Below are 14,025 nucleotides of genomic sequence, written 5' to 3'. Positions count from 1 at the left end.
AGAGAGACAGAGAGAGACCGAGAGAGAGAGACACACATAGCCACAGAGAGAGACAGAGAGACTGAAAGAGACTGAGAGAGACTGAGAGAGAGAGAGAGTCAGAGAGAGAGAGAGAGAGACCGAGAGAGACCGAGAGAGTTAGACACACAGAGACACAGAAAGAGACAGAGAGCGAGAGAGAGATGTAGAGAGAGAGAGACAGAGAGAGAGAGACAGAGAGAGAGAGACAGAGAGAGAGACAGAGGGAGAGAGAGAGAGAGAGAAGCTGTGTATGTGTTTATCACTTAGCCATTTCTGTTTGAGAGTCATTTCAAGTTATCCTGTCCGATGCCTGCTTGGCACAACATGCTGCCAGACACAAACCAAAACCATCTGGGAAGGAAGATAAGACCGAGACTGGCTGCAGAAAACATGTTTACACAACCCACTGCGGAAACCCGTGCTGTCAGGGAGCCTGGTCTACTGCCTCAGCGAGTTTGTCCCAATCACTGAATGGTTACACCACAGGAGGAGGCCATTCAGCCCATCGCGTACATGCTGGCTTTCTGCAAGAGCAAGTCCGCCAGTCCCATGCACCTCCCCCACACCACCCCACCCCCCCAAACTTTTCCCAGTAACCCTGCAACTGTCGTCTCATCAGATAATTATCCTATTCCCTTTGGAAAGCCTCGGCTGAATCTGCTTCCATCAGCTCTCAGGCAGCGCCTTCCAGATCCTAACCGCTCGCTGCGTGGGAAAGTTTCTCCTCGTGTCTCCCCATTGCTCCTTTTTGCCGACCGCCTCAAAGCTGTGCCCTCTGGTTCTCGATCCTTCCATCGATAGGAACAGTTTCTCCCTCCCTACTCTGTCCGGACCACCCCCCACCTTCCCGGTTTTGAACACCTCAGGTCAAATCCGCCCCCCCTCTCAGCCTTCTCTTCTCCGAGGATAAGAGTCTCCCGTCTATCCACCCAACTCAAGCCCACCCCCACAATCTCTGGAACCGCCCTCCTTAATCTTATCTGCAACCACCTCCGTGTCTGGTCTGAAGTGGGATACCCCCCAACAGCTGGACACAGTACTCTAGTTGTGATCAAACTGGGGTTTTATAAAAGTTCAGCTTAATCTCCTTGTATTTTACAAAGCCCGATCCCACTTATTTGTCAATCGGCCGTACCATTTCCAATGGTTTGTGCAGTGTAAACCGTCGCCTCCTGCAATCTGTGCCCTTTATTTTAATATTATCTCTCTCCACTTCCTTCCAAGCAAAACGTCTCACTTGGTGCTTGCTCGAGTGAAGAGTGACTGATGTGTCTCATTGTGGTTGAACAAGTAGCTACTTGTCACTGCGATCGTGGCCTCGTGACACGGATGCAAAAAGCCAATCGTCTTTCAAGGCATTGCCACCCACTCGGCACCCTCCAGCAGCGGGAAGAGGTCAAGGGGGAAACAAGCAATTGAGCGGAGATTTTTGAATTCGGTCAACCTTTCCCCACCCAGGCTCACACTCCCACCTGCCAATACTGGATTTACTTTCAGGATAAGACATTAAAGCCAATAGTTATCCCTCGATCAACATCACCGAATCAGGTCATTGCCACGTTATGGGATCTTACTGTGCACAAATTGGCTGCCTCGTTTTTTTTTAATTATTCGTTCATGGGGTGTGGGTTTCACATCCCTATTTGCCCTGGCTTACCAACGTTGCTGTGGGTCTGGACTCACACACGGGCCAGACCAGACAAGAATGGTAAATTTGAACCAGATGGGGTTTTTTTTTTACAACTGTGGTTTCATGGCCATCTTTTAATTCCAGATTTTTTACTGAACTTCAATTCCACCAGCTGCTAAGGTGGGATTTGAACCCAGGTACTCCAGAACGTTACCCTAGGTGGGGGGTCTGGATGACCAGCCAATTACAGCACCATCACCTCCCCTGCTTTCCCACACGGTAACAGTGACTGTGCTTCAGGAACACGCCTTTGGCTGCAGAGCACCTTGAGGTTGTGAAACCTTCTCTCCCTCTCCTCTCTCTCTATTTTCCTCCTTCTCTGTCCCCATTTCTCTCTATCCCTCCATCTCTGCCTCTCTCCCTCTGCCTCTCTTCGCCGTGGCCGGAGATTTGGAGAGCGTCCAAGATCCGGGAAATCCCGTCATCTCTCCTTTGCTCTCTCCCTCTCTCTCTCTCGCTTGGCTATGGGTCTGACCTGATTCAGTGACAATATTTAAGTTTTGGGATCGTGGACAGGCCTTTGGAAGTGGACGGAGGTATCTCACCCCAGGAATTCCCTGGAGAAATCCTCTGGGAATGCTCTCCCTCCCTAGTGTAAGCTCCCTGGGGGTTTATGAGCTGCTATTCGTGGATCTAGGTGGGAGAGCTCCTGAAGAGAGAGGGCCAGGTTCTCTTCGCTTCTTAAACCATTTTTGCATCGAGTTCTGCGACTGTACTGAGGGAGTGCTGCTCTGTCTGAGGTGCAATCTTTCAAATGAGGTGTTAAACCCAGGCATCCACTCGCCCCACCCCCCCACTGTCTGCCCTCTCAGGTGGACCTAAAATATCCCAAGGGGTTAGTACCCCTCAACCAACCTAATTAAAACAGGCCAAGTCGGGTTGCTGTTTGTGGGATCTTGCTGTGCACATGTTAGTTGCTTTTTGTCACTCCCTCGATCTTGCTTGCAGCTCGTCGTTTCTCAAACTTGTTAGAACTTCATCCCCTCCCCTTCGCCTCTCAATTGCAGTCCCGAGCTGATAACACCCCCCCCACCTCCCAACACCCACCCCCAACCCCTGCCGGCTGTCCTGCAGCATTCCCTGCCAAACTCCCTCTATTCCTCCCTCTCCATTCCTCCCACCCTCCCCCCCATCAAATTCCTACCCTCTCTACATTCCCCACCTCCCCACACCCTCCTCACACCCTCCCACTCTCCCCTGCCTCCTCCCTCTCCTTTCCCACACCCACTCCCTCCCTACCCCATCCCACCCACTACCTGTCCTATTCCTCCCCCGCTTCCTCTCTCCCTCCCACACCCTTCCCCAAACCCTCCCCCATTCTCTCTCTCTCTCCCTCACCCTCCCTCCCTCCCTCCCACACCCTTCCCCAAACCCTCCCCCATTCTCTCTCTCTCCCCCACCCTCCCCCACTCCCTCCCTCCCTCCCCCCACCCCATCCCATCCCCAGCCCCCTGGCACAATCGCACCCCACTCCCTCCCTCCCACACCCTTCCCCAAACTCTCGCCCACTCTCTCCCTCCCTCCCTCCCCCCACCCCATCCCATCCCCACCCCACCTGGCACAATCGCTCCCCACTCCCTCCCTCCCACCCACCTCGGCAACCTGCCCCATTCCCTCCCCTGCTCCTCCCCTCCTCAAGCCCTGCCTTATTCCCTCCCTCCTCACACCCTCCCACTCTCCCATGGCCCCCCCCACAAATCAAGGTCCCTTCCCACTCCTCATTCCTCCCTCTGCCCCCGGCCCATCCCCTGCTCCCTCCCTCCCTCCCTCCCTCATCATTACCCGCTCAGCCTCCCGCACTCTCTCCATCATCCCTCCTCCCTCCATCCCCCACTCTCACTGCCCCTCCCCCCATTCTCTCCCCACCTCCCCCAGCCCACATGCATGTCGGGAGCTCCTGAGAGATGGATATTGCTTCAATTTGAAAAAGAGTGAGCCCGGGTTCAACCGTTTAATGCACAATCCTCGAAGACACATCCGAGTTTTACATCACAAACACACGGAGCAGACACATCGGAACAGGTTATTTTTTTTTACAGAGAGAGAGAGAGAGAGAGAGAGACAGCTTTAAATAACTTCGTCAAAAATAAACATGAATATCTTAAGTTAAACCAGTGCGACATTCAAGGAAAACAGGGGTTTGGGAATTCTGCAACGCAAAGGAGGGTCAGGGTCACTGTTAACGTGATCCTTCCGAATGCCTGGAATGGGGGCAGGGCTATAAAATACAGCAAACCGTTCAAAAGCCTCGGGTGGGCCCATAAAATACCCCCCTCTACCCCTCCAGTGTAAAAGTTCACCCACAGTAATGTTCGCAGGATTTGACCCTAAGGAACCACATGAAAACTTGGACCAAACAGATTCCTAGAAACACAGGAGGCTATTCAGCCCTTCAAACCTGCTTTTATTTTGTTGTTAACTCGCTCACGGGGATGTGGGTGCCGCTGGCTAGGCCAGCATTGATTGGCCTTCTCCAGGGGGCATCGAGGAGTCTAACCCACATGGGCTGTGGGGCTGGAGTCATGTGTAGGCCAGACCGGGGTAAGGACGGAAGATTTCCCTCCCCCAGAAGGGGCGTCAGTGAACCAGATGGGGGTTTTTTTTACATCAATCGCCAACGGTCATCGTCAGACTTATTAATTCAGGTTTCCCCCGTCTGCTGTGGTAGGATTCGAACCCAGGTTCCCAGAGCATTACTGCAGCTCTCTGGGATACTGGTCAGTGACAAGATCACTACATCATCACCACCCCTGTCTGGGCATTCAATGTGATCATGGCTGACCCTCTATCTCAAGGCCGTACTCCCCGCTCTCTCCTCATACCCATTAATGCCTTTAGATTCCTGAAATCTATCCACTTCCTTCTGAAATATATTCAGTGACTTGGCCTCCACAGCCTCCTGTGGTAGAGAATTCCACAGGTTCACCACCCTCTGAGTGAAGAGGTTTCTCCTCATCTCAGCCCTAAATGGTCTACCCCGTATCCTGAGACTGTGACCCCTTGTTCTAGACCCCCCCCAGCCAGAGAAAACATCATCCCTGCATCCAGTCTGTCCATCCCTGTCAGAATTTTATACCTTTCAACCAGTCTGTGTGTGTTCCCCTACCCCCTCATTCTTCTAAACTCCAGTGAATACAGACCTAGTCAGCCCATCTCTCCTCATACGACAATCCTGCCATCCCAGAAACACACAGACGGACACACACACACAGTCGCACACAAAGACAGACACACAGACACACACACACAGACGGACACACACACACACACAGACGGACACACACACACAGTCGCACACAAAGACAGACACACAGACACACACACACAGACGGACACACACACACACACAGACAGACACACACACAGACGGACACACAAACACAGACACACACACAGACTGACACACACAGACTGACACACACACACACACACACAGACACAGAGACACACACAGACTGACACACACAGACACAGACTGACACACACACACAGACTGACACACACACACACACAGACTGACACACACACACACACACACAGACACAGAGACACACACAGACTGACACACACAGACACAGAGACACACACACACACACTGACACACACACACACACAGACTGACACACACACACACACTTCTCTCTGCAAGTCAAGAGATGTAGGAACCTTGTGCTGCAACTGTGGGACAGCATCGCCTGTCTGTGGCTGTCTGTGTGCATCTTGATCTCTATCTGCCAGAGAGAGAAACCATTTCCGATGATTGGCGGGGTCTAGGACTAGGGGTCAGAGTCTAAAAACTTGGAACCAGGCCTTTCAGGAGTGAAATGAAGAAATGCTTCTGCACGGAAAGGGTGGTAGAGGTTTGGAATTCTCTTCTGCAACCGGCCAGCTGGATTCATTATTAGATTTAGAAATCAGATTGTCTGTTAGATTTTTAATGGTTGCTCAATCAACTGCTAAACTTAGAACAGAGATTTTTGTTAGGTTTTAATGCGTTTTTGTCAACCAATGGGATTAAGGGGTATGGGGTAAAGGTGGGTATATGGAAATAATTCACAGATTAGACAGTGTGTGTGTGTGTGTGTCTCTGTGTCTAGGTTTCTGTGTGTGTCTTTGTCATGTGTTTGAGTAGCTATGTGCGTGTTTGTGTGTGTGTCTGTCTGTCTCTGTGTACAGGTTTGTGTGTCCGTCAGTCTGGGTGTCTTTATTGTGTGTGTGAGTATCTGTGTGTGTCTATGTCTGTGTGTGCATTTGTGTGGGTGTGGGGGAGAGTGACAGCGTGTCTGTGAATGACAGTGCGTGGGAGTGAGAGTTTCTGTATGCGCGCTGTATGTGTGGGCGAGGAAGTGTGTACGTGTAAGTGCCTATGTGTGGTTTGTGTGTGTGAGAGAGGGTGTCTATGCGTGTGTGTGTGTATCTGTGTGTCTATGTGTGTCTTTGTGGTGTGTGCAAGTGCGTGTATGTGTGTGAGTGCATGTATGTGTGTGTGTATGTATGAATGTCTGTGTGTGCCTGTGTGTGTGCGTGCGTGTGTCTGTATGTGTGTGTGCGTGCATGTGTTTGCATGTGCGTGTATGTGTGTGTGTATGAATGTGTGTGTGTGCATGTGTCTGTATGTGTGTGTGCATGCATATGTTTGCATGTGCGTGTGTGTGTGTGAGATCAAGAGCAGCTTGTCGGACCCTGAATAAAAATGAGCCGATTAGTTCCACTGCCCCTGTCCCAATATCAGGTGCTGCATGACCCATCAGCAGTATTCCCTGGAGCGGGTAGGGAGCCTGCACACATAGCAGAGCAGACGGACATCAGCAGCTTAACCTACTGCCTGACTGCTCTCCGTTAATCAGAACCCATTGACCCCCCTGTCAGTCCCCAGCGAGCTCCACCACGGGGGCTGTAGGGAGAACGCAAATACCAGGGAGCGTGTGGGACCCCAGCATTTCACCTCATCTGATCAAACAAGGAATCAGTTAGCAGCTGCGATTTCCCACCCCTCGCTCCGGCATCTAACCCGGTCCCTGAGACATCTTTCCAGTCAATCCCGCGAGCTTCCGTTGTCGCTCTGTCTATGAGTTAAAGTGCGAGTGTCGACAAATAATGTAGCAAGTGCAAGAGAAAAAAATAGGCATGGATTCCTGGGGCTATTCAGCCATGGGGTTCAGTTCAGGTGCATCGTCAGGGCGATAGCTCCATGCGACTGCAGGGGGTGGGGGTGTGGCTGTGCCCTCTCTGGTTCCTCAGCCCACCCTCTTGATGTCTGAACCGCACCCCCGCACTGTGCCGTGTGCAACCTCCGAAAGTGGCTTTTTGGGCGTGACAGTGATGCAGGGGTGAGGTCTCCGGGGACGGGTGGCGCAGGGGGAGATTAACAAAGCTTCCCTGGAGAAAATGCCCAGCACCTTCTGGTGGGTGCACAAAAATTAAGACCCAAACACGGTGGAGAAAGGTACGCGTTCCACCGTTCTATCACCTTCCGGGTCTGTACGTAAAGCGACGGGCTTGCATTTTAAGCGTTTGTCCGGTCACGGTGACAGGTCAGGGAGAAGGGCGAGATGCAACACGTCACATCGCCCGGGTGTGACGGCGATATCGGCCCGCCACCTCTCGCTTCTGCAAAGTCTTTCGTGGATTACTTTATTCCAAAGCCTTCCGCAATCGCTCGAAACGTCTCCACGTTCTCCACGCCCGTCGTTCACTTTGCCCAGCAAGTGAAGGTGGAGCTCGGCGGAGGTTGGCTGGCACGCTAGCGTCCACAATGTCACGGAGCTCCGCCGTTTAACCTACCCGGCCTGCTGCTCCTCTTCCCTGGAAGTCTCAGAGAGCCTGCGGTAGCGGACCAGGGTCACAACATCTGATGGGAACAGAAAAGGCTTGGTGTTAAAATTCGGCAGTTTAATCCTTGGACTGTTGGCAGACCCTGAGAAACAATTATTACTAAAGGACTCGAACGTTGCTAAAAAGCTGATGGTTTTTGCGGGTCGCCATAGCTAAGAGTAGCTTTTAAATTCCGGATTTATTTAATGAACCGAATTTAAATTTCCCCAGCTGCTGTGGTGGGATTTGAACTTATGCCTCGGGATCCTTAGTCCGGTAACATTACCGCTACACCTTAGTGACCTGCCAATGCCGTCACTCAGTCCCCACCACGTTCCCCCATTCCCAAGTCATCCTTTTCCAGGAGGTCTGACTGCGCCCCCCAACCCCACCCCACCCCCCCACCCCCGGAGTGAACGCGCCCTCCAGTTTATTTCGGCGCTCGCCTCCGAGTTGAAGGGCTTAACCTTCGGCTGTAGCTACCCCTCCGCCATCACCCGCCTACCTGGGCTGCAATGGTGCGCGGAGCCCCAGGCCTCTCCGGACACGAGGCGGCTCACGCTCCGCTTTGACGCGACGTAGACGACGAGGGTGGCAGCGAGGAGGAGCAGGACGGCCGCCAGCACGCCCACCCGCCAGCCTGGGCCTCCCGAGGCCTCTCCTGAGGCTCCGCGGCGCTTGGCAGCACTGGGCCGCTTGTCCCTGTCGCTCACACGCGGGCCTCTGCTTCTCCTCGTGGTGGAGCCTGTACACAAACGCCAACACAGATTCATTTTACAAACAAATTAAGGGGGGGAACATTGCTGTAAGGCAGGAGTCTTAAAACCGGAGCAGCGGAATTCTAACGCAGTGAAGTCGCATATCAAATACTTCACTGGGGTGGGGGTGAGGGGTGGGGGGGGACTTTATTTCACAGCCAGGAGGGTCAGTGACCAAAGATTATCAGCAAAAACAGACGGAAGGTGAGACTTTTTTTTTAACACACACACACACACACAGTGCTGCCTGAAAGGGCGGCGGAAGCAGATTCAATAGGAACCTTCAAAAGGGGAATTGAATAAATACCTGAAGGGGAAACATTTGCAGGAACATGGGGGAAAGAGCAGGAGTGGGGGCTAAGTCGATAGCTCTTTCAAAGAGCCAGCACAGCTATGAAGGACCGAATGGCCTGATTCTGCGTTTTCTGTATTACACACAGGAGCTATTATTTTCTGATTTAAACACAGGGTTACAATTCTCCACAATCTACATAGGGGCTACTGTTCTCTGTAATAAACACAAGGTTACAATTCTCCATAATCTACATAGGGGCTACTGTTCTCTGTAATAAACACAGGGTTACAATTCTCTATAACCTACATAGGGGCTACTGTTCTCTGTAATAAACATAGGGTTACAATTCTCTATAACCTACATAGGGGCTACTGTTCTCTGTCATAAACACAAGGTTACAATTCTCTATAACCTACACAGGAGCCCTTATTCTCGATAATACTCGGTGTCACAGTTCCCTCAGGGGACGTACATTGTTAGCTGTGACAACACAATTTCACCTAAATGTCACTATCTGGAGCGATGGGCAGTGACTGTCAAGGACTCCAACATCCTTTCCATCACATGGCTGACTAGGAATCCCTTCTGCTCTGGTAGTCTGCTATGAGGGTGTGTTGGATCGGTTTACAGGTTGATATTCGAGTTGTTTGACTGGGATATGAACACACCTTCTTTAACCATCAAGGTCCTGGAGTGGGACATGAACCTGGGCATTGCTACCTCACAGACAGGGACAATATCTACTGGCGCCACGACATCTCCACCCATAACATGCACATAGGAGCTGCTATTCTCTATAATATACTCAGGGGCTGCTATTCTCTATAGTATACACAGGAGAATGAGAGTCTTACTGGGGTTGTCGATGGCTCCTACAGTCCTGGTTTCCTCTGTCACCAGTTCATTTGGAGAAGGTGTCAGCGTTGCAGTTACAATGTTCCAGGGACGAAGGCTTGTCCTGTCCATGGATTTGGTCGAATGTGGGAGCTGGGCTGAGCTGTAAGGGCGAGATGTTGACTGAAGGGTTGAGGTTCTTTCTTGGCCATGTAGCCCTGGTAGAGATGTGACGGAGGAGCTGAGCGCCTGGGGGCTTGCATGTCCTTGGAAACTCGTGGGTACTGGAGAAGACGGCATTGAGGGAAGCATTGTACTCCTGCCCTGCCTCTCGAGCCCTGGCAGAGCTGTGGCAGAGGGACTGAATGTCTGGAGCCCTTCATGCCCTTGGGGTTGAGTTGGTGCAGAAGATGGTGGCATTGAGGGAAGTGTTGTACTCCTGACCTGCCTCTCGAGCCCTGGCAGAGCTGTGGCAGAGGGACTGGATGTCTGGAGCCCTTCATGCCCTTGGCCATTGGTTGATGGAGGAGAAGATTGGGTTGAGGGAAGCGTTGAGCCTCTGTCTTGCCCTTGGAGAGCTGTGACGGGGAGACTGGAGGTTGGAGCCCATTGTGAACGAGTTGAATCTCCAGGTGAAGGTGTTGGGTGAGGCACAGAATCCTTGTTTTCTACTTTCTCCTTTGACTCACTTCGGAACCCCATGGAGGACACATCCTTTGAAGGACCTGAGGCAGAAAAATGGCCGGTCAACAATTCTGTTCATTTCCATAATTATACCTTTCAAATTAAAACCTTTCAATCATTGAAAAAGCAACAATTCCACCAAACCAAACCCTTCCCTTGCCTGCACGCTGATGAATGTCTAGTCACCCAAGCACAGACTCAGTTGCTGACTACGCCCTCTTGGCACTCATGGTGGGAGTGAACCCTACTCAGGATTTAAACTCTTGAATCCCACCTCCCATTGCCACTGTCTCTTGCTACAACCGCATGAGAGTAAAAGTGCGATGGAATTAAGGAATAAGGACATCATTCCACACGTAAGCTGTTCAAGACTGCCCGATTCCCCAATGTTATAAAACTCATACATGATTGAGAATTTAATGAACTTAGCCCAACAACGTATGATCTATGTATCTGCGTCCAGTTCTGGGCGCCATACTTGAGGAAGGATGTGAAGTCATTGGAGAGAGTCCAGAGGAGATTCACAACAGTAATTCCAGGGATGAAGAACTGTAGCTATGAGGATAGATTGGAGAGGTTGGGACTGTTTTCCTTGGAGAAAAGAAGGCTGAGAGGAGACTTGATGGAGGTATTCAAGATCCTGAGGGGTATGGACAGGGTAAATAGTGAGAAACTGTTCCCACTCATCAAGAACTAGAGGGCACAGATGCAAAATCATTGGCAAAAGGAGTAAATGTGATGTGAGGAGAATTTTTTTTCACCCAGAGGGTGGTTGGAGTCTGCAACGGACATCCTGAGAGGGTAGTGGAGGCAGGTTCGATCGAGGTATTCAGGGGGGGAGGAGGGGGAAGAGGAGGGGGGCGGGAGGAGGAGGAGGAGGAGGGTGAGGAGGGGGAGGAGGGGGAGGCCAGCGAGTGCTGTGATATTGGGGTATGATATGTGAACCAGCATATGATATTGGTGCCCAGTCTGCACAATATTTCCCGCATTTTTTTTTAACCTTAACCCCCACCATTGCTTCGATTCTCGCAATCGTTGGTAAAAGCTTCAAGTTGGACTTAGTTGAATCTTCCACCGTTTTGGAATAATCTAAGTTTCTTGACCGATCAAACAACACGTGGAGACGGGGTCGGATTTGCACAGGAAATATTCCCAGGCGTGCGACATTCAAAGCGTGATAAGAGTTCGAGAGAAGGAAACTCGCCGCTTCGAGAGAAGTTATTCTTTATAAAATTAAAATATGAACCACCGTCGAGTCTGTGAAAGACCTAAACATGGTGCGATTGCTGACTTGGCCAATCACTTTGCGCCTCGAACCGTGATCTGTGATCAAATCTGTTCTGCACGTCATTAGCCAGTGCTCTTTAACCACAATTAAAGCTGTTTGACTGTCAAGCAGGATGCCAGTTAACCCACATTTATCTTTTTTATCTCCTGTTTGTCTGCTCTGTCTCACCAAAGTCTACGACAGTGAAAAACCCTCAAATCGGTGCTCTAAATAATGACCTAAAAAACCCCTCAAATCGGCGCTCTAAATAATGACCTACCTTCTCCGAAACGATATCAAAACATCTTTAGGGGCACCATTTCGTATTATGAGGCGCTGGACGGTAATATCGTCTCGATTGGGGCCCATCTTTACCACTGCCCTAGCCTCCCAAAAATCTATCGATCTCAGCCCTGAATATACTGAGCACCCACGGCTCTCTGGGCTAGAGAATTCTCAAGGTTCGCTACCCTCTGACAGAAGAAATCGAGATAGAAGTCAAGGCTGGCATTTATATAGCACTTTGCGCAGCCGTCGCTTTGCGGTCAATGCAGCACCCGCCACTGTTGTTATGTGGGAAATGCAGCAGCCAATTTGTGCACAGACAGCTCCCACAAACAGCAATGCAATAATGGCCAGATTATCTGTTTTTTTGTGGCGTTGGTGGAGGGATAACTATTCTCCCCAGGGGAGAACTTCCCTGCCCTTCCTCAAAGTAGTGGGCAAGGGATCTTTTACACCGACACCAGCAAACAGCTGGGCCCTTCCTTTTCTTAAATGGCTGACTGCTTTTCTGAATCTATGACCCGCATTCAAGACTCTCTAGCCGGGGGAACAGCCACTCAGCGTCTGTCCAGCTCTTGAAAAAGGGGATATTCAATGCGATCATCTCTTTATTCTTCTGAGCTCCAGAGAGTATAGGCCTGATCTCTCCTCACAGGCCTAACCTACCGTCCTTGAGTAGCTGGGCCCCACACTCAGCCAGTAACCACTGCCGAACGATGCAGCGAGGGGCTATTTGACCGGGACATTCACCGCCACGCTCACCTCTGCGTACCCGCTCCCACGGCCAGGGGGCTCTGAGGCCAATCGCTGAATCTCTGCCACCGAGGCTCGATGTGTCCGCTGGAGTTTAGAGTGGGGTGGGGGAAAGGGGCTGATTGAAACGACCTGAGGGGTCTTGACAGGGCGGATGTGGAGAGGATGTTCCCTCTTGTGGTGGGGGGGGGTGGAATCTCGAAATAGGGTTCACTGTTTAAAAAAATAAGGGCGTCGCCCATTTCAGACGGAGATGAGGAGAATCTTTTCCCTCAGAAAGTCTTTGGAGTTCTCTTCCTGAAAAGGCGTTGGAAGCAGAGTATATGAATATTTTTAAGGCGGAGCTAGATAGATTGTTGATTAGCAAGGTGGGTGAAAGGTTATCGGGGCGGGGTGGTTGTGGGGTGGGGGTGGAGGCAAGCAGGAAATGTGGGGTTGAGGTTACAACCGGGTCAGCCTTGATCTTATTGAATGGCGGGACAGGTTCGAGGGGCCGAGTGGCCTAACTCCTGCTCCTAATCCCGTACGCTCGCGATATCAAAAGGGATTATTTAGTCATTGCTGCAGCTGGTGGGATCCTGCTCTGCGTACGTTGGGGCGTGCCCCATTTCCTACCCTTCGAGAACTACGGCACTGGCTGGGAAACGCTTTGAGGCGCTATCAAAATGCAAGCCTCCCCTTTTACGAAATGGGCGTCGTAGCCCAGGACCCCCTTCACGCGTGGCTGAGCGCTGGGGTGAAACCTGCCGATCAGGAACAATGTCTTCCCGAGGAGGACGGAGGAGGGTCTTACCTTCAGATCGGGAATCGACAAACTCTTTCATGGCCTGGGATTTGCTGAGTGGGATACAGAAGGTTTTGTTCTGGTATGTGGTAAACCTGTGACATTAAAATCAGAGGGAGACACGTCAAGCGGAATCCTGACCAAGGGAACATCAATTAACTCGGCCTCTACTGAAAGAACGACCTGCCTGAGATATCTTCGCCTGGCTGAACGAGCGCCCAGAGTCAGGCAGCGGGGAACCATTTCCTCCGGTTAGGACACTTCGCGAATGCGAGGGGAGGGACAACTTTCTCACCCAGCGAGTAGGGGAGGGTTTGGGATGCACTGCCTGGGAGCAGTGGTGGGGGCAGGTCCGATGGAGGCTTTCATCGGGGCATTGGATGGTTATTTACATAGAAACAATGCGCAGGGTGTACACTGGAACAAGGCAGGAGATTGGCACTCGATGGGCCGAATGGCCTCCTTCTGCAGTGTAACAGTTCTGTGATTCTGTCATTCGATCCAAAGAATGCACAGTTGTCACTTCCCCCCCCTCCAGTGTTGTCCAGTGACAGACCCGTCCCCACCAGTACTGTACCCCAGTGTTATACAGTGACAGACCCGTCCCCACCAGTACTGTACCCCAGTGTTATACAGTGACAGACCTGTCCCCACCAGTACTGTACCCCAGTGTTATACAGTGACAGACCCGTCCCCACCAGTACTGTATCCCAGTGTTATACAGTGACAGACCCGTCCCCACCAGTACTGTACTCCAGTGTTATACAGTGACAGACCCGTCCCCACCAGTACTGTATCCCAGTGTTATACAGTGACAGACCCGTCCCCACCAGTACTGTA

The 14,025-nt window shown here is 51.5% G+C and overlaps 1 protein-coding gene across 1 annotated transcript; it reads right to left on the bottom strand.

Moving 5' to 3' along the window:
* Positions 1 to 7,440: 7,440 nt before the first annotated feature.
* Positions 7,441 to 13,274, bottom strand: LOC144678544 (uncharacterized). The gene is made up of 4 exons (XM_078538295.1): positions 13,195 to 13,274; positions 9,433 to 10,137; positions 8,031 to 8,270; positions 7,441 to 7,562 (listed from the first exon to the last, which is right to left on the bottom strand). Exons 1-4 carry the CDS (start codon positions 13,223 to 13,225, stop codon positions 7,492 to 7,494), a joined length of 1,047 nt encoding a protein of 348 aa, XP_078394421.1. The 5' UTR covers positions 13,226 to 13,274; the 3' UTR covers positions 7,441 to 7,491.
* Positions 13,275 to 14,025: the final 751 nt, after the last annotated feature.

Source organism: Cetorhinus maximus, unplaced genomic scaffold (assembly GCF_964194155.1).
Source record: "Cetorhinus maximus unplaced genomic scaffold, sCetMax3.hap1.1 HAP1_SCAFFOLD_4579, whole genome shotgun sequence".
Lineage (NCBI taxonomy): Eukaryota > Metazoa > Chordata > Chondrichthyes > Lamniformes > Cetorhinidae > Cetorhinus > Cetorhinus maximus.
Note: the sequence above shows the minus strand (reverse complement) of the source record. Positions and strands in the feature narration are given on the sequence as shown.